Genomic DNA, 20,830 nt, shown 5'->3' on the forward strand with positions numbered 1-20,830 from the left:
CAGCAGGAGCTCATATGTGTGTTGAATAATTGAGTGAGGAGAACCCAGTGAGAATAGCATCCCGGAGCACCCTCAAGGGAGGGTTTCAAGCAGGGAGTGTTCCAACATCAAATTCCACCAAGCGGTCATAGAAGATAAGGACCAAAGGGTCTATAGGATGTGACTGATGGGAGACCATTGGTGACGTTCTTAAAAGCAACATAGATTCTCTTCAAGTCTTGTCGGGGCACCTAGCCTCCACACACTGAAGGCCAGGGAGATACTTATCAAAGTCTGAGAAGTAAGGGAGCCTTACTTCTGACTAGATTGTGGCTAGCGACAGGAGACACTAGTCACAATCACATTCTCATGGAGATGTCAGAGGAGTCTGCATAGCCTAGCAAAGCCATCAGGACTCCTTGGTGTGGAGAGGTGGGGAGGGGAGCTCCATACCTGCCCCAGCTGTCCCCTCTCTCTCCATCCACCCGTGGACCAGGACTTTTCACACAACTCCCTCAACTGTACCACTAACAGGGCAAGATAGTAAAATGATATCTGTTGGTCCTTCGTGGTTGGAGGTAGAGGCGGTCCCAAAAGTCTTGTCCCCTGGATCCTTCCAGCCTTGTTTCTGTGCTAAAGAAGCTACAGCCAAGCCTGTGCCTGTCACATTTTTGTCCTTGGGCCATTCTGGGCTCGTTCTTCTCTGCCTGTTGACTCCGTGTCTACTCATGGACTTACCAAGCGTGTAGGAACTAAGCCCTTACTATATGCTGATACTGAGCTAGTCACTGGGAACTGAAAGGTGAAAAAAGTAGGCCCTACCCTCAAAGGGCTGAGAGACTACTAAGAAGAGTATGCAAGGAAGCAGATGTTTATGGCACAGCAGGATGGGTGTTGCCATAGAGGCGAGTAGGGGGAAACTGAGAGGCCCAGAAGAGGGCAACTGTTCTAGTGTGGCGTTTCAGGCGAAGCCTTTCTCAAGGCGGTGATGACTTTAGTCGGGGAACGGGAGGATATCAGAGGGAGGCAGGTGAGCCAGGTGGCAGGGACTAGGGTAGTCCAGTAAGCCCAATTGCAGGAGTCAATTTACAACAGTGAGAAATCATAAGGTATGTGGGGGGGAGTCCAAGATGTGAGACTCGGTGACAACATGAGGCCAAGCTCATGTCGGGAAGCCAGCAGATCCTGAAGGATTTCATCTGTCAGGACTGTGACCCTGGACTTTACCTTGTAGGGGATGGGGGACCTTAGAAGGGTTTAAAGCAAGGCTGCGACGTCGTCAGCTTTGGCTTTTAAATAGCTCACTCTGTTGCCTCTCACACGTCTTTCTTTCATATCCCCTTTTTTTCATATCATGGGACTCAAAAGCTACATGTGATTAAAGCGGTGAACTCTAAAAATGGGAAATGTTTGTGGGCTGATATTTACATGCACACAGCCCATCAGCTGTCGTGAGGCACGCCAGTCCGCTGCATATTATGGGCCTTTCTCTACTGTGGTCCTTGCTCCTCCTTGGTCTTCTCACTGGTAAGTCTGTCCTTGCCACTGCCTCCCAGGCACCTCTACCTGCCTGCATGTTGGGTTTCTCCAGCAATGGGTCATTTTCACGAAGATGTTGCCTCGCTGGGAGCCAGACTCTGTGTGTGTGTGTGTGTGTGAGGTGTGTGTGTGTATGAGGGGTGCGTGTGCTATCATCTCAGACCATGCAAACCCAGATTGTGTCCTGTCACTTTCACAGTTCTTCTGCTAGTGAGTCACAAGGACCCTGGACGTCCCCAGACAGACCTATGGTGGAGGCATGAGATAGGAGATCTGCCACAGCCAGTTCCAGGAGCTCGTCTGCATCTTGCCATTTCAAGCATGATCCTCTTATGTCTCTCTCCCCCAAGCCTCTGAGAGTCACCTTTATTGTGAATTGGGCTTTCCTGTCGCATAAATGACTTCAGTAGGGGATCTCAAACCCGGCACCTTGTGGCTGTTCCTGTCCCTCTGGGTTCTTACTGCTCACTCCCATGCCCCCAAGGACATGATTGGTGGCAGGAAACAGACTTGAGAACTGGAGGCCAGAGGAACAGAGCTCTTAAGAAACCCGTGGTGAGGGGCCAGGTTCTGCTCTTAGTCTCCAGAGTTTCAGTCTTTCACTTTCATCCTCATTTAGGAGGAAACCAGCTTGCACTGGTTATCAGGGTCACCTGCCTTCAGGGTGGCCACCACCCCAGCCTTTAGGGTGTCCCCTAAGCCTGCTGTAGAATCCTTTAAATGTGTTTAAAACTTGGCAGTTTATAAAGAACTTTTACTCAAATTTAAAATAACCTGATCCCAGGCTTCCCTGGTGGTACAGTGTTTAAGAATCCACCTGCCAATGCAGGGGACACAGGTTCAAGGCCCGGTCCGGGAAGATCCCACATGCCGCAGAGCAACTAAGCCCGTGCGCCACAACTACTGAAGCCCGCGCACCTAGAGCCCGTGCTCCACAACAAAAGGAGCCACCACAGTGAGAAGCCCGCGCACCGCAACGAAGAGTAGCCCCCGCTCACCGCAACTAGAGAAAGCCCGTGCGCAGCAACAAAGACCCAACACAGCCAAATATAAATAAATAAAACAAATAAATTTATTAAATAAATAAATAAATAAAATAATCTGATCCCTACAACAATCTTGTGATATAGATAAGGCAGATAGTATTAAGCATATTTTACAGACGATGGACTGAGAGATTAGGTGACATCTTCTGGCACACAACTGGTGATCTGTGAGAATGGAAGTCAGCACGGCCCAGCTGTGGGAATGCAGCAGCAGCAAGGAAACTCAGAGAACCACAGTGTCCCCAGCCAAAGTCACAGAATTGAAACTCAGAGGCCGGATTCCTGGAAGCTTCCCCTTGCCTCCACTTTCATATCCCTCCACGAAGCAAGCACATCTGTGAGCTTCCCTTCCTCTGTGGCGTCCAGGCCAGGCCCTTGGAGGTCACTGTTGACAGGGGCATCCCTAGGGCACGTGGCAAAAGAATGGATGAGACAGGTCTTGCCTTAAGAAATGTTCATATTTCTTGGGTTCAATTCCAGAAACATTTGTTGAGGCCTCTTGTGTGCTGGTCCTGTGCTGTGTGTGTGTGGTGGGGAAAGGGGTCAGTGGCACACAGGGAGGAATTAGGTGTGGTGCAATTCTGCTGCTGGCAGCACAGTGTAGTCAACAGAGCATAAGCTTCGGGGTCAAGTGAACTTGGGTTTCATGTGACCTCTATTGCTTCCTAGCTGGTGACTCTGGGCAAGTAATTTTCTTAAGCTCTTTGAGTCTCATGGTCTTCATCTGTGAAGTGGGAATAAGAATACGGACCTTACTAGTTTGCTGGGAAAGTTAAAGAAAATAATGTGCTTAACGTACTCAGCAGTGTCTGGCACTGGGGTTTCATGTACTGATCTGATCCCTTTGTGTCTCTTTCCAACCCTCAGCCTTACTTTACTTTATTGCTCAGATACTAATTCCCTTCTACCTTCTCCTGTCCTTGGGGAGCTCATGAACTATGGGGAAAGACAAACAACCCAGCTAGTTGTATGAGGCAGAAAGAAGTAAAAGCTTTAAACAAAACAAGCCAACAAAAGCACAGGCTGAAGGAAACTAGGAGGAAGGCATGGCCAGACCGGAAGTATGGAGCTCAGCTAAGGCTCCAGGAAGGAAGCAGCACTTGAACTAGGCTTAACGAGTTACTGCACTCAAGGGTGCAAGGGTGAGCATAGCTGCTTGGTCAAGGTGGAATTCCTCCAGGCCAGACTTTAGGTCCTGGGCCAACTTGGGATGAGAAAGATCCATCTGGTGCCACTGCCTTGGCATGCTTCCAGCCGATTTGCACAATCCTCCAAGTGGAGCCAGGATAGCTCCATGGAAGAAATGAACACCAGGCCGTCCAGTGGATTCTGTGGTGGGCACACAGGATGCTGTACGTCCCCCAGTGTGGAATCCCCACTCCCACAAGACAGCCACCACTCTCCTACCCCTCGTCACCACAGCTGCTATCACAGGACTTCTCAGTTCAACTTTCAGCAGAAAAACCTCACCACCAGGCCTAGGAATCAGTGATGCAGCCAGTGCTTCTGGATTCCAGTTTGAATCAGGACCTGCATCCCTCCCTGGGCCAGGCAGCCTTTTCTCTTTAAACAACTATGCAGCAGACCTGAGTCAGTTTCAGGCTTTCTGCCTCCTGGGACTGTGTGTCGGTGTTGCAAAAATAGAGGTGGGTCGCACTACTTAGGAGTGTTTTTTTTACATTTCTCTGCAAGAGCACTGACTAGTTTTGGTAAGGATGCAAACAAGATGCGGTCACCAACTTATTTCAGTGACGTTAAGTATCTTTAATAATACCACAGTGAGGCATTTACTTGCATTATCTCATTTAACACTCACAAAATCCTGGAAGATGGCACTCCCTGTTTCACAGGTGAGAAAACCAGGACTCAGAGAGGTTAAGTAACCTGCCAAAGATCACACAGCTGGCACCTGGTAGAGCAAGGGCTTGAACTTGGGCAGTCTGACTAGTGCCCTGGTGTTACACTCTTCTCTCAAGGGCAGTATAGGCTGGTATCCAAATGACTGTCCCACTGACCACGCTTAACCTGGCTTGGCTAGCACATCATCAGCCCTCCTGCTCTAGAAAGATATGTTCCCAGATTCCTGGCTGGGCCTCAGAGGAGCTGGCTTTTGTTTCAGAAGTGGCCAAATAAGCAATTATGGGGGATGCTGGAAAGCAGTTCCTGCTGTGGATGGAGCTGGGCTAAGTGAGTTCTGGTCCTATTCCCTGAATCGGCAAGAGAGTGACTCACAGAAACAGCAGAGATCACCACCCCCATAGGCCCCTCCCAAGAATTTTGCTTACTCTCCATGACACTTAGTACCTGCAACCTTTAGGACAGCCTTCATTAATTATTTCCTTATATGTTAATTAATGTAAATGCTGAAGGAGACCACTTTGGTGTGGAGGAGTGACCAAGTTGTGTTCTAGTTCTATCCCTAACTAGCTATGTAGTCTTGAGCAACGCACGTAAATTCTGTGGGTCTCTGTTTTCTCACCTATAAAATAGGAATAATAATCATGGTCCTGACTCTCTCTCTCAGGCCTGTTGTGAGCCTCCAATGTAATAGGCTGCCTCTGAAGCCTCTGTTCTGTGTTTGCAGGACCAGGGGCTTCCAGAGAGGACTCAGCCCCCATGGTGGTAACTGGGACCCTAGGGGGGTCTGTCATTTTGCCCCTGCAGCTGCAGGATGGACAGCAGGTGGAGAGCATCTCCTGGATGTGTCGTTCGGTCCCCGGGGCAATAGCCATGGTAACCTTGGTAGAACCCGGAGGGCCAGACAGCTTTTACCAGGCAGAAACGCAGTACTGGGGTCGTTTGAGTGTGGTGGGCCCAGGCTGCTCCCTGCAGATCAGTCACCTGAGCTGGGAGGATGCAGGGTCCTACCGAGCCCATGTTAATCTGTGGAGTTCCCTCATCACCCACACCTGGGAGTACAGCCTGCACGTCTATGGTGAGTGTCTGGGGAACACAGGTGGGTGTGTGTGGTGACTGTCTTTCAGTCATTTTTTTTTTTAAATAAATTTATTTATTTTATTTATTTATTTTTGCCTGCGTTGGGTCTTCATTGCTGTGCACGGGCTTTCTCTAGTTGTGGTGAGCGGGGGTACTCTTTGTTGCAGTGCGTCGGCTTCTCATTGCAGTGGCTTAGGCTCTAGGCACTTGGGCTTCAGTAGTTGTGGCACGCAGGCTTCAGTAGTTGTCGCTCGCGGGCTCTAGAGCCAGGCTCAGCAGTTGTGGTGCACGGGCTTAGTTGCTCCACGGCATGTGGGATCTTCCCGGACCAGGGCTCAAACCCGTGTCCCCTGCATTGGCAGGCGGATTCTTAACCACTGCGTCACCAGGGAAGTCCCTTTCAGTCATTTTTATAGCCTTTCCCACTTCCCTTTTGGTTACATTTATAATTCTCTTTCTAATTACAAGGCTAACACGTGCTCACTGGGGAAAAACATGGAAAGTAGAGTTACCTGGGAGAATATCCTGAAAAATCTCGGGGCCCAGGACGTGTCCCAGACCAGTTGCAGCAGAACCGCTGGGTCTGGGCAGAGAATGGTATTTCAGGCCCTGAGAACTGGCTTCTGCCACAACCTACTTGTGTGGCCTTGAGCTTCCTCCTTGCTAAGATAGGAACACTACCTTCTGTGAGAATAAAATTCATGGGAAAGAGCTTTGTAAAGCTCTGTACAGATGTATGAGAACACTATTATCATATTCATTAAGGAAATTTAAACGATTGTTTTAGCAGGGGAAACTACAAAGGGGACAAGGAGTTGGGGGGTGCCAGGCATATGCAGCAGCAAGATCGGCCAGTGAAAACACAGTCAGGCACTTTTAGATTCAAACAGCTTATTACTTATATAGGTAGTGAGAGGGAGAGGGGCCAAAGGTCCCAGATCCCTGGGTCCTCATCCCACACCCCAGAAATGATGACACTGAGAAAAAAGGGACCGGATGAACATAATGGGGGTTGCTGAGAAACAAATTCTAGACTGCAGAGAAGAGGTTTTGTAGTCAGCAGCTCTGTTCTGCGGGGGTGGAGCAGGAAGCCCCGAACCTCATGACAAACTGCTCATGACAGCCTCCCAGGAGGGACCAGTGGAAGGCCCGTGGGAGATGGCTTCTAGGTAATTCCTCACAGACCACCCTCCTGTTATGTTCTGGGAGGATCACAAGGCCTTTTGCAAGACTCGGATTAGCTGTGGTTCTAGTCTTTGCTTGAGGAACAAGGATGCCATGGATGGCAAGTTCACCAGGCAAGGTGACCATGATGCCATAGCAGAGCTGTTCCTCTACAGTGGGTAGCAGGAAAGGTACCAGTGATGAGTGAGGATGAACACAGGAAGCTAAGTGATGGAGAGAAAGTGGAGAACCTTCTCAGACATTTTCCTGGGTTATGTGACAGGAAATATTCCTATTAGATGAAGGCATTTTTTTTTTTTAAGTCGGGGATGATGGAATTGCCGCGGTCAGGTTCACATGGCTGGGGAGAAAGCATTTCTGCCATAAATTGGCCTGGAATGGCTGTAGCCCGTTCCTCAGACGGGGCAAGGGAACACTGGGTGAGGGGCTGCTGGGACCTGGGGTAGGACTGTTCACCCCAGGGGTGGTGGGAGAGCCCTCTCACTATGCTGATGGTCATTCTGGCAGGATGAGTTCAGTGTGGATTCTGGGCAGGATATAAAGCTGTGCTAACCAATCAGAGGTGGGGTCTTCCAGAGAGGGCTCCTGGGGCAAGAGTGATGATAAGGGGCCAGGCTTTCATCCTTCACAGGGTATTTCCCAAGTCACTGGCGGTTCGTGACAGACTTGTTAACAGGCAGGAAAGGGGTTTGGATTTCTAGGCTAAGGAGACTGAGTCTCAGAGAGAAAAAAATGACATACCCGTGACAGAGAGCTAGAAAGATGCAGAGAGCTGGGAATAGAACTCAGGTACCCCAATGCCACACCCTGGATTTCTCATATGTCCCTGTATTTATCTTCCTGAGCTTTAGAGGACACTGAGGAGACAAGGGCCTGCAGGAGGAGTCACAGGGGAAGGGTTTGGATCCCAGGGCTTGGTCTATGGAAGACACACTGGAGTGAGGCAGCAGAAAGTTACCCAGCAATGGACATGTCCAGCTTGCCTTCTCCTGGGGGACATTCTGGGCTGTGTTGTCCTATTTTGCACAGTTGAGTTGCCCCTGGGGCTACTGTTAGGTGGACCCCAGGGCAGAGGCCCAATAGCAGAGCAGCCTTCTCCCAAGCCTTGTGACTTTGTTGCCTGTCCTGATTGTCTGTTGTCTGCAACTGCTCTTGTGGCTGCCCTCAAACCCTCCTGATTCTGACCTGGGGAGGCAGGTGGGCAAATAACGAGACTATGGATACCTTAAGGAGAGCATCCGGGTGCCTGGTCCTGGGGTAAGAAGGGATGGAGTGGAGGCGGAAGGGAATGCAAGGACGTAGGAGAAACCTCAAAGGTATAGGGCCACATCCTCTGGGAGCCTCGTTCAGCATCTGGAAGCTCAGTGTATACTGCAGAGCCCCCTACTGGGGAAAGATGTAATTACAACACGGTTCCTTGCTTGCCTGTACAGACAGCCTTCATCTACTCAGTGCAGGGTGGGAATTCAGCTTTGAGGTCAGATCCATTGGATTTGGGATCGATGAGACTCTGGGCAAGTAACTTAAATAGAGTATATATAACACCTTCCCTAGCTACTTCATAAGATTGTTCTGGGAATCTGAGGAGATATTAAGTGACATGCCTTATGAAGCCCAAAGCTTGAGAATAGACGTGGCCAGCTTCTGCCTCTGTTGTCCCTTATGTGTATTCAGGGTGGTGCAGGGTCTTGGCAGCCACGCCTCCTGCTTCTGCCCTGTGAAGGGAAGGCCCAGAGCAGTTTCCCAGTCCTCCGTTGGTTCTTTTTTGCACACACAGAGCAGCTGGCCTGGCCCCATGTCACAATGAGCTCCAGGATGAGTGGGAATGGACACTGCCTCGTCATCCTAACATGCATGGCAGAAAGCAGAGGAGGCACTGTGACCTACAGCTGGACACCCCTGGGGCCCCCGCCTGTTGTGTCCCATGGAGGGTCTGTCCTCAGTGTCTCCTTGAGACCTGGGAACAGTGCTCTGAACTTTACCTGCATGGTCAAGAACCCAGTCAGTAACAGCAGCTCCCTCCCTGTCTTGGTGCCGCCCTCATACACAGGTACCTGAAACCCAAGCACACACCCTGCTCGGCAGCTCTGGAGTGGACGGAAGCTGGAGGAAGGAGTCTTGTCCCCTTCAGGCCCCGAGGAGAGGGGCGAACACCCTTGAGAGAGTGGGTGGGCCAGGGTTGGTCCGTGTGGTCAGGGGAGAGGGAGGAGACCCGCTTGAGCTGATGGGGAGGCTGGAGGGGTCTGGGCAGGAGGGGCTGGATGGGACCTGTGGCTGCCCCAAGTGGGCAGGGAGGCCCTGACGCTGAAGCTGTGGTTTTCTCTCTCCATCTGCAGGACCAGGAATCCTGGGAGGGGAATCAGTAGGGGAGATAGTGGTCAGCACCCTTGGGAAGTCGGCCACTCTGCCCCTGGAGGTCCCGGTGGGGCAGGAGGTTGAAAAGGTTACCTGGAGCTCTCCAGGGCTCGTGGCTATTTTGCAACCAGGACCGGCAGGCAAACCAATCCTGGTTGCTGGGACTCAGGGACCCAAGAGCAGGAGAGTGAGTGTCCTCCGCCACGACTACTCTCTTCAGATCAGCTCCCTGAGGCTGAAGAACTCTGACTCCTACAGAGCCTGGATTACTCTGCAGAGTCCCCTGATCAACATGACCAAGGATTTCACCCTGCGCGTCTATGGTGGGGGGTGGGGGTAGAGGGCCTACGTTTGAACTCTGACCTTTCTTCTCCTCTGCTTGGCCAGGCCAGAGCCTTCTCATAGCTTGAACTATCCCTTCTTGGCACAGAGGGTCTGCAAGAGCCCAATATCATGGCCAGCTCTCAGATCATGAAGGATGGAACCTGCTTCATCACCCTGGCTTGCTGGATGGACCAGGCTGGAGAGGATGTTAAGTAGAGCTGGAACCCCCAAGGCCAGGGGGCAGTTGTGTCTCACGGGGGGACCACTCTCAGCATGTCCTGGAGATCTGGGGTCAGTGACAGGTATCGCTGTACTGCCAAGAACCCCATCAGCCAGAGCTCCAGCTCCATCCCTGTCAGGCCCCTCTGCTCAGGTAGCCGCTTCCTTCTGAGAACCTTTCACTGCAGATTCGGTCCAGATTCACAGCATCCCTGCCTGCCTTCCTCAGGGTTCTAGGAGTGGTTAAAGAAAAATAAGGCAGGATTAGTTTGCAGGAGGGAGCGTCTCTGGGGTGGCAGGAGATGAGGGTTCTGGCACTACCATCCCGCTCTGCCCACCTTCTGTCGGCCCCAGACCCCCATGTCTGGACTTGCAGCAGACTCAGCTGGGTATTGGCTCATTCCCGGGACTCCCTGAGGGAAGGTGCTTCCCCCATCCCCACTCAGTCCTGCAGAGCCCACCGAGGAGGGGTCCCAGACCTCCTTGCCTGTGTCCTCAGAGAAGCCTCAGCCCCTACCCCTGCCTAGAGCTGCTCCGAGAGGGTAAGGGGGCTGTGCTCCTCCGGTGGGCAAGGGTGGCCACTCCTGGTTTCCACAGGCCATGACAGGAAACCGCCTTGGTCCAAACACACCTGTTCCTCTCCTCTTCTCCACTGACCTCTGAAACAGTTGTCTCTGCTCCCTGTCTCTGGTTCCTCACCAACCATTCACTCGTCAACCCCTTGTGGCTGGTTTGCCCCAGTAGCATCCTGATAGGTAAGCTCCGGGGCTACTCCTCAATTCTGTTACCCTCGACCCGCTCTCCTCAGCCACGTGGGCTGCTCTCTCCTGGACCTCTTCTCTCGGGTCACAGTCCTTCCCAGGACTGATGTTGCCCCATGCCCATGCCTCTCCCCACGCCGCTTGTTTTCTTCCTGTTGCCAAAGGCAGAAAGCTGGTTATTTAGAGCCCTCATCTTCCTCATGCTACCAGCCATTGCTCACACCTTCCTCACTTCACGTATTCCTCACCTGGTCTCCTAACTCCCCTCCCCTCCCAATCATCCTCCTGACTGTGCTGCTAGGGGGTTAATTCTAAATGAAAACAATGCTTGTGTTTCTTTTCGCTTAAAACCCTATGATGTCTGCCCACTATCTAAGGTATAAATATTTTTGCACCTCTTTCTTCATTAAACAACATGCATTTACAGAGCATTTTTAAGGCACGCTGTGTTGTTCTAGTCATTGAAGATACAGTGAAGAAGAGGTCTGGATATATTCCCACCCCTTGGGGAACTCACCGTTACAATCATCACGATCTGCAGCTAACCCTAGTAAATGACTTTAGGAGAGCCCTGAGCATGCTGTATAATGGCCTTTGTGCATGTGTCTGTCTTCTCCATTGAACCATGACAAAGCCCATGCTTCTCTGCATCTCCAATACACAGTATGTAATAGGTGTTTGAAGTGTGAATCTGACAAGATTTTAAGGGGCAGCCTATGCTGGGTGTAATGGGACACAAGGAAACAGGATAATTGGCTTCAGACATTAACATTCTCCCTCCCTCTCTATGGGGCCTGGAGGACATTTCAGCTCCATCCCCAGATCCAGCTTCCTCAAGGGGTCTCCAGCCCACTCACACCTCTGACTTTTCTTCCTGGAGTACTCCTTCCCCTGTTTCCCTGTCTTCCCATTTCTTTTCTTCTCTTCCTTTTACCCAGTTCCTAACCTGTGATCATTGTTTATTCAGGTTCGTTCCTACTCTGCTCCTTGAGGAAAGAGTTTCTTCTCTTTTTGATCCTGGGAGCTTTGCAGATTAAATAGATTTCACCTTGACATGTGGAGAAGCCAAGAGGAAGAATGTGAGAAGAGGGTCATCCTGTGAGACACAGAGATAAGGAAGTCTACACAGAGAGAGAGTGTGACCTGATACCAGCATCTCCTGGTGTGAGTGAGAGAGAGACATTGATTCTGATTAAGTGTAAAACTGATTTCTTTTGCAAACCGAGTTCAAAACAAACAAGAAACTGCTACATATCTTCAGTTTAAAATAATCTGTTTATGTTTTGTTTAACTGTGCTTTAAAGTGTTCAGAAAGAAAAGAGGGCTTATTCACATAAGAAAAATTGAATGGTTTGAAACATAGTTAATATATAATGATAATACATAATTAACAAAACTATTAAATTTTGTACATATACATTATTTTTTTGTTAAAATTTAAGTAAATGGGCTCAGAGGGCCCAGATTCAACTTAAATTTCATCTCCTTGGAGCAGCCTTTGACCACCTTATTGAAGCGGATCTTACTTCTTATTCATAGTCACTGTACCCAGTTCAGTTTTGTCAAATTATCAAAATTTGTAAATATATATTTATTTGTTAGTTGTCGTGGTCTGAACGCGGGTTGGAAAATAAGTTCTAGACACAAGGCAGAATGTAAAGAAGATAGAATTTATTGGCGAGAAGGGTCGCTGCCAGAACAGCGTGTCAACTTCCTAGTAGTCTGGGACAGTCAAGCCCGAACATGTGCTATTGCTCAGTTTTTATAGCCAGAAAACAAAGGAATGGTCCAAGGTGAAAATTTCATTTACTGATTGGTCGAGGCACATATACTTTCCTTCTATAGGGTGGGAGTGGGACAGGACATATGCCTTTCCTTATTTGGGACAGGTCCTGTTGCCCAGGTGGGCATCGCCCAGGTGGGCTCAGGAATTTTGTAACCATTACAACATGGTGGGGAGGGCAATTAAGAGTCCAGTAAGGGGTGTAACGCTGACACTTTTTCAGGCAGAGTCGTTCTTTATCCTTGAAGCATCATTGTCCTTGGAGCACCACATTAGTTTACATGTTTATTGTCTGTCTCCTCCACAAGACATTCAGCCCATGAGGACAAGAACTGTATTTATTTTGTTTACAACTGTAAACCCAAAGGGTAATAGAGTTCTTGGCTTGTGATAGATATTTCAATATTTTTTTAATGCATGAATAACTAGATGGATTAGAGTTGAGAACATGCTTTTTAAGATTTGAAGACTATCAGGAAGTTTCATAAAAATCTGGGACCTATACCATTGTGTGTGTGTGTTTTTCTTTCTGCTTTTGATAAAGGAAGAAGAAAATGGGATCTTTAGCCTAAAATTTCCTTGAGTGCTCAACAGCTAACAAAAGAAAGAAGTTAAAATAAGAAGAAAGTCTTTTCTAGGAGGTTCTGACAGCAAGCTGCTCTGAAGTGCTAAATAGGTTGATCTAGAGTTTGAACCATATATAAACAATGGAACCAAAATCATAATTTAGGTGTGAGAGAGACCTTGAACATCTCCTTCTCTTTTTTCACTCTCAGCTGATTACCTTGGTTCCTATTTCACTTACAGTGAGGATTGACACACTCCACCCATTACACACAAATCTTCTAGTCAAGTAGTTAGTGATTTATTCTGAAATATAAATGGATTGCTGGAATCACAAGATATTTGAGGAAAACCTCAGTTGAGAAAGACAGTCTTCAAAAAAACAGAATCAATTAAAAAAAAAAAAAGGAACTTGGAAGAGAGATAATGCAGGGAGCAAGAGAAAATGAAATAAAAGCCCCTAAACATGTATTTAATATTCTTAGAAACATATGAGAAGACATTACAGTTTTAAAAAGGAGTGGGGAGCTTCTCAAGATGGCAAAGGAGTAAGACGTGGCGCTCACCTTCTCCCCACAGATATATCAAAAATACATCTATATGTGGAACGACTCCTACAGAACCTCCATTGAAAGCTGGCAGAAGGCCTCAGACTTCCAAAAAGGCAAGAAAATCTCCATGTAACCAGGTAGGGCAAAGGAAAAAAGAAAAGAAAAAGAGACAAAGGAATCGGGATGGGACTTGCACCTTTGGGAGGGAACTGTGAAGGAGGAAAAGTCTCCACTCACTAGGAAGCCCCCTCACTGGAAGGGATTGGGGGGGAGCTTCAGAGCCTCAGAGGCGAGCGCAGCAACAGGTGTGCAGAGGGCAAAGCAGAGAGACTCCTGCACAGAGGGTCAGTGCTGACCAGCACTACTCCGCCTGAGACGCTTGTCTGCTCGTCCGCTGGGGTGGGTGGTGGCTGAGTGCTGAGACTCGGGCTTCGGAGGTCTGAGGTTGGCTGTGTGAAGACAGCCTGAGGGGGCTTAATGCACCACAGCTGAGGGAGTCTGGGAAGAAACCTGGGCCTGCCAGAGAGGCAAGAGACCACTGTCGGGGGGTGCGCAAGGAGAGGAGCAGGCCTGCCATAGGAGCTTCTATCTCTGTGCACTCACAGGTGGCAGGGCACTGCCTACACAAGCTCCAGGGGCAGGCGTGAGCTGCGGCTGCTATCTTGGACCCCAGAGGCACGTCTGCTGCTGCCCCTGCCACCAAGGGTCCTGTGAGCAAGAGCAGGCCACTGCCCACACCTTTCCGGGAGCCTGCGCAGCCTGCCACTGCCGAGGGCCCTGCGATCTGGGGCCAAATTCCCCAGGAGAGCGCACAGCACGCCTCAGGCTGTTGCAACTTCCTGCTGGCCTCTGCCGCCACAAGGCAGTCCTCACACATCCCAACTGTGACTGCTGTATCCCTCCCTCTCCCTGGCCTGAGTGAGCAAGTGAGCTCTAATCAGCCGCTGCTTTTGCCCCCTCCTGCCTGGGCAGGGAACAGATGCCTGAGGGTGGCCCACATGGAGTGGTGGGGCCAAAACCAAAGCTGAGCCCCAATGGCAGTGCAACCAAAGAGGAAGAGAAATCTCTCTGTGCAGCCTCAGGAGCAGCTGATTAAATGCCCGCAATCAGCTTGGTAAACCTTGCATCTGTAGAATATTTGAATAGACAAGTGTTCCCACAATTAAGGCTGTGGACTTTGCAGGTAACTGTGGACTTTGGGGGCAAGGACACGCAGGAGTTGGGACAGTTCAGAGTCTGAGCTGGCCCCGAAGTGCCTACAGCAGGTCCAGAGAACTACCTAGAGGTTTTGGAGGACTTCAGGTGGAGGCAGGGATTCACTGTGGCTCACTGAGGGGGCAAGGACACTGACAGCTGAAGCCACAGGAAAATGTTATCATTTTTACAATTATTTTTGTTGTTTGGTTTTTTCTGTTGTTGTCCTTTTTCTTTTCTTTTTTACATATTTTTTCTTTTATTTTTTATGCTTTTATTTTTAATATATTTTAAAATTTTTTTCTATTTTTACTTTACTTTTTTGTTATATTGTGTTTTTTCCTTGTTCTTGTTTTTTCTTTGCTTGGCTTTGATTTTATCTTTTTTAACCTATAGTTTCTATTTTTACTTTACTTTTATCTTGTTTTGTGTTTTTTCCTTTTATTTTCTTATTTCTTTTATTTTGTTTTTATCTTTTTTTGATCATTTTTGTGTGTTTGTTTTATGCTTTTTTGACTTTTTTTAACTTTACTTTCTGCTTTTGATTTGTTTTTTGTCTTTGTTAGTTTCGTTTTTATTGTTTGTTTTCATTTTCAGGTCCATTTACTGTTTGGTTGCTCTCTTCTTTTTAGTTATCTCTCTTTCCCTTTATTCTCTGTTTTTGTGTGTCTGTGTGTTTCTTTGTGTGTTTTTGTCTGTTTGGTTTTGCTTTTACCATTTGACTTGGGATTTTGTTTGTCTGTTCGTTTTCTTTCTTTATTCCTTTTTGTTCTTTCAAGCCACGTGGCTTGTGTGGTCTTAGTTCTCTGGCCAGGCTTTGGGCCTGAACCTCAGGTGGGAGAGCCAAGTTGAGGACTCTGGACCGCCAGAGAACCCCTGGTCCCAGGGAATATTAATCAGTGAGAGCTCTCCCAGAGGTCTCCATCTCAACACTAAAACCCGGCTCCACCCAAGGGCCAGCAAGCTCCAGTGCTGGATGCCCCACACCAAACAACTAGCAAGACAGGAACACAATCCCACCCATTAGCAGACAGGATGCCTAAAGCCATACTAAGCTCACAGACACCCCAAAACACACCATCTGATGCAGCCCTGTCCATCAGAGGGACAAGATCCAGCTCCACCCACCAGAACGGAGGCACCAGTCCCACCGCCTGGAAGCCTACACAAGCCACTGGACCAGCCTCACCCACTGGAGGCAGACACCAGAAGGAAGAAGAACTATGACCCAGCAGCCTGCGGAAAGGAGACCCCAAACACAGCAAGTTAAACAAAATAAGAAGGCAGAGAAATATGTTGCAGACAAAGGAGCAAGATAAAAACCCACAAGATCAAATAAATGAAGAGCAAATAGATAATCTACCTGAAAAAGTATTCAGAGTAATGATAGTAAAGATGATCCAAAATCTCGGAAATAGAATGGAGAAAATACAAAAAATGTTTAACAAGGACCTAGAAGAACTAAAGAACAAGCAAACAGTGATGAACAACACAATAACTAAAATTAAAAATACTCTAGAAGGAATCAATAGCAAAATAACTGAGGCAGAAGAATGGATAAGTGAGCTGGAAGATAGAATGGTGGAAATAACTGCCATGGAGCAGAATAAAGATAAAAGAATGAAAAGAATTGAGGACAGTCTCAGAGATCTCTGGGACAACACTAAACACACCAATATCCGAATTATAGGGGTGCCAGAAGAAGAAGAGAGAGAGAAAGGGTCTAAGAAAATATTTGAAGAGATTATAGTTGAAAACTTTCCTAACATGGGAAAGGAAATAATCAATCAAGCCCAGGAGGCGCAGAGAGTCACATACAGGATAAACTCAAGGAGAAACAGGCTGAGACGCATATTAATCACACTAACAAAAATTAAATACAAAGAAAAAAATATTAAAAGCAGCAAGGGAAAAGCAACCAAATAACATACAAGGGAATCCCCATAAAGTTATCAGCAGATTTTTCAGCAGAAACTCTGCAGGCCAGAGGGGAGTGGGAGGATATATTTAAATTGATGAAAGGGAAAAACCTACAACCAAGATTACTCTACCCAGCAAGGCTCTCATTCAGATTTGACAGAGAAAACAAAAGCTTTATGGACAAGCAAAAACTAAGAGAATTTAGCACCACAAAACCAGCTCTACAACAAATGCTAAAGGAACTTCCCTAAGTTGGAAACACAAGAGAAGAAAAAGACCTACAAAAACAAACCCAAAACAATTAAGAAAATGGTAATAGGAACATACATATTGCTGATTACCTTAAATGTAAATGGATTAAATGCTCCAACCAAAAGACACAGACTGGCTGAATGGACAAAAAACAAGACCCATATATATGCTGTCTACAAGAGATCCACTTCAGACCTAGGGACACATACAGACTGAAAGTGAGGGGATGGAAAACGATATTCCATGCAAATGATATTCCATGCAAAAAAAAAGCTGAAGAAGCAATACTCATATCAGACAAAATAGACTTTAAAATAAAGACTGTTACAAGAGACAAGGAAGGACACTACATAATGATCAAGGGATCAATCCAAGAAGAAGATAAAACAGTTATAAATATATATGCACCCAACATAGGAGCACCTCAAAACATAAGGCAAATGCTAACAGCTATAAAACGGGAAATCGACAGTAACACAATAATATTGGGGGACTTTAACATCCCCACTTACACCAATGGACAGATCATCCAGACAGAAAATTAATAAGGAAACACAGCTTTAACTGACACAATAGACCAGATAGATTTAATCGATATTTAGAGGATATTCCATCCAAAAGCAACAGAATACATTTTCTTCTCAAGTGCTCATGAAACATTCTCCAGGATAGATCATATCTTGGGTCACAAATCAAGTGTTGGTAAATTTAAGAAAATTGAAATCATATCAAGTATCTTTTCTGACTGCAACGCTATGAGACTAGATATCAATTACTGGAAAAAAAATGTGAAAAATACAAACACATGGAGGCTAAAGAATACGCTACTAAATAACCAAGAGATCACTGAAGAAATCAGAGGAAATAAAAAAATACCTAGAGACAAATGACAATGAAAACGCAATGACCCAAAACGTATGAGATGCAGCAGTTCTAAGAGGGAAGTTTATAGCAATACAATCCTACCTAAAGAAACAAGAAAAATCTCAAATAAACAACCTAACCTTACACCTAAAGCAATTAGAGAAAGAAGAACAAACAAACCCCAAAGTTAGCAGAAGGAAAGAAATCATAAAGATCAGAGCAGAAATAAATGAAAAAGAAATAAAGGAAATGCTAGCAAAGATAGTAAAACTAAAAGCTGGTTCTTTGAGAAGATAAACAAAATTGATAAACTTTTAGCCAGATTCATCAAGAAAAAAAGGGAGAGGACTCAAATCAATAAAATTAGAAATGAAAAAGGAGAAGTTACCACTGACACTGCAGAAATACAAAGAATCATAAGAGACTACTACATATAGTTATATGCCAATAAAATGGACAACCTGGAAGAAATGGACAAATTCTTAGAAAGGTACAACCTTCCAAGACTGAACCAGGAAGAAATAGAAAATATGAACAGACCAATCATGAGTAATGAAATTGAAACTGTGATTAAAAATCTTCCAACAAACAAAAGTCCAGGACCAGATGGGTTCACAGGTGAATTCTATCAAACATTTAGAGAAGAGATAGCACTTATCCTTCTCAAACTCTTCCAAAAAATTGCAGAGGGAGGAACACTCCCAAACTCATCCTACGTGTCCATCATCACCCTGATACCAAAACCAGACAAAGGTGTCACAAAAAAAGAAAATTACAGGCCAATATCACTGATGAATATAGATGCAAAAATCCTCAACAAAATACTAGCCTCTGAATCCAACAACACATTAAAAGGATCATACACCATGATCAAGTGGGATTTATTCCAGGAGTGCAAGGATTCTTCAGTATACGCAAATCAATCAATGTGATACACCATATTAACAAATTGAACAATAAAAACCATATGATCATCTCAATAGATGCAGAAAAAACTTTTGACAAAATTCAACAACAATTTATGATAAAAACCGTCTAGAAACTGGGCATAGAGGGAACCTACCTCAACATAATAAAGGCCATATATGACAAACCCACAGCAAACATCATTCTCAATGGTGAAAAACTGAAAGCATTTCTTCTAAGATCAGGAACAAGACAAGGATGTCCACTCTGGCCACTAGTATTCAACATAGTTTTGGCAGTCCTAGCCACAGCAATCAGAGAAGAAAAAGAAATAAAAGGAATCCAAATTGGAAAAGAAGTAAAACTGTCACACTTTGCAGGTGACATGATACTATACATAGAAAATCCTAAAGATGCCACCAGAAAATTACTAATCAATGAATTTGATAAAGTTGCAGGATACAAAATTAATGCACAGAAATCTCTTGCATTCCTATACACTAACAATGAAAGATCAGAAAGAGAAATTAAGGAAACAATCCCATTCATCATTGCAACAAAAAGAGTAAAATACCTAGGAATAAACCTACCTAAGGAGGTAAAAGACCTGTACTCAGAAAACTATAAGATACTGATGAAAGAAATCAGATGACACAAACAGATGGAGAGATATACCATGTTCCTGGATTGGAAGAATCAATATTGTGAAAATGACTATACTACCCAAAGCAATCTACAGATTCAGTGCAATCCTTATCAAATTACCAATGGCACCGTTCACAGAACTAGAACAAAAAATCTTAAAATTTTTATGGAAACAGAAAAGAACCCAAATAGGCAAAGCAATCTTGAGAAAGAAAAATGGAGCTGGAGGAATCAGGTTCCTTGACTTCAGACTGTACTACAAAGCTACAGTAATCAAGATAGTATGGTACTGGCACAAAAACAGAAATATAGATCAATGGAACAGGATAGAAAGCCCAGAGGTAAACCCACATACCTATGGTCAACTAATCTATGACAAAGGAGGCAATAACATACAATGGAGAAAAGACAGTCTCTCAATAAGTGGTGCTGGGAAAACTGGACCGCTACAGGTTAAAGAATGAAATTAGAACAATCCCTAACATGATACACAAAAATAATTCAAAATGCAATAAAGACCTAAATGTAAAACTGGACACTATAAAACTCTTGGAGGAAAACATAGGCAGAACACTCTTTGACATAATTCACAGCAAGATCTTTTTTGACCCACCTCCTAGAATAGTGAGAATAAAAACAAAGATAAATAAATGAGACTTAATGAAACTTAAAAGCTTTTGCACAGGAAAGGAAACCATAAACAAGAAGAAAAGACAACCCTCAGAATGGGAGAAAATATTTGCAAACAAAGCAACTGACAAGGGATTAATCTCCAAAATATACAAACAGCTCATGTAGCGCAATACCAAAAAAACAAACAACCCAATCAAGAAATGGGTGGAAGACCTAAACAGACATTTCTGCAAAGAAGACATACAGTTGGCCACAGGCACCTGAAAACATCACTAACTATTAGAGAAATGCAAATCAAAACTACAATGAGGTATCACCTCACACCAGTCAGAATGGCCATCATCAAAAAATCTACAAACAACAAATGCTGGAGAGGGTGTGGAGAAAAGGGAACCCTCTTGCACTGTTGGTGGGAATGTAAATTCATAGAGCCACTATGGAGAACAGTATGGACGTTCCTTAATAAACTAAAAATAGAATTACCATATGACCCAGCAATCCCACTACTGGGCATATACCCAGAGAAAACCATAATTCAAAAAGACACATGCACCCCAATGTTCATTGCAGCACTATTTACAATAGCCAGATCATGGAAGCAACCTAAATGCCCATCGACTGACTAATGGATAAAGAAGATATGGTACATATATGCAATGGAATATTAGTCAGCCATAAAAAGGAACAAAACTGGGTCATTTGTATAGACGTGGATGGACCTAGAGACTGTCATACAGAGCAAAGTAAGTCAGAATGCGAAAAACAAATTTCGTATATTAACGCATGTATATGGATTCTAGAAAAATCATACAGATGAACTTGTTTGCAAGGCAGAAATAGAGACACAGATGTTGAGAACAAACGTATGGACACCAAGGGGGGAAAGGGGGGTTGGGATGAATTGGGAGATTGGGACTGACATATTTACACTACTATGTATAAAATAGATAACTAATGAGAACCTGCTGTATGGCACAGGGAACTCTACTCAGTGCTCTGTGGTGACCTAAATGGGAAGAAAATCCAAAAAAGAGGTGATATATGTATACATATAGCTGATTCACTTTGCTGTACAGCAGAAACTAACACAACATTATAAAACAACTATACTCCCCACACACAAAAAAAGGAATAGAATGGAAAATGGAGGAGTAGGAAGACCCTGAGCTCATC

General features: G+C 45.7%; 1 protein-coding gene across 1 annotated transcript; it reads left to right on the forward strand.

The window, feature by feature from the left end:
• Positions 1-1,406: 1,406 nt before the first annotated feature.
• Positions 1,407-11,386, forward strand: LOC133088049 (T-lymphocyte surface antigen Ly-9-like; the record flags this gene model as incomplete). Its single annotated transcript, XM_061185831.1, is given in 5 exon segments — positions 1,407-1,506; positions 5,149-5,499; positions 8,464-8,736; positions 9,472-9,738; positions 11,313-11,386. Coding segments are annotated over 5 exon segments (1,065 nt in total), but the record flags the coding sequence as incomplete, so codon positions are not given.
• Between the last annotated feature and the right edge of the window lie 9,444 nt (positions 11,387-20,830).

Source organism: Eubalaena glacialis, chromosome 3 (assembly GCF_028564815.1).
Source record: "Eubalaena glacialis isolate mEubGla1 chromosome 3, mEubGla1.1.hap2.+ XY, whole genome shotgun sequence".
Taxonomy (NCBI): domain Eukaryota; kingdom Metazoa; phylum Chordata; class Mammalia; order Artiodactyla; family Balaenidae; genus Eubalaena; species Eubalaena glacialis.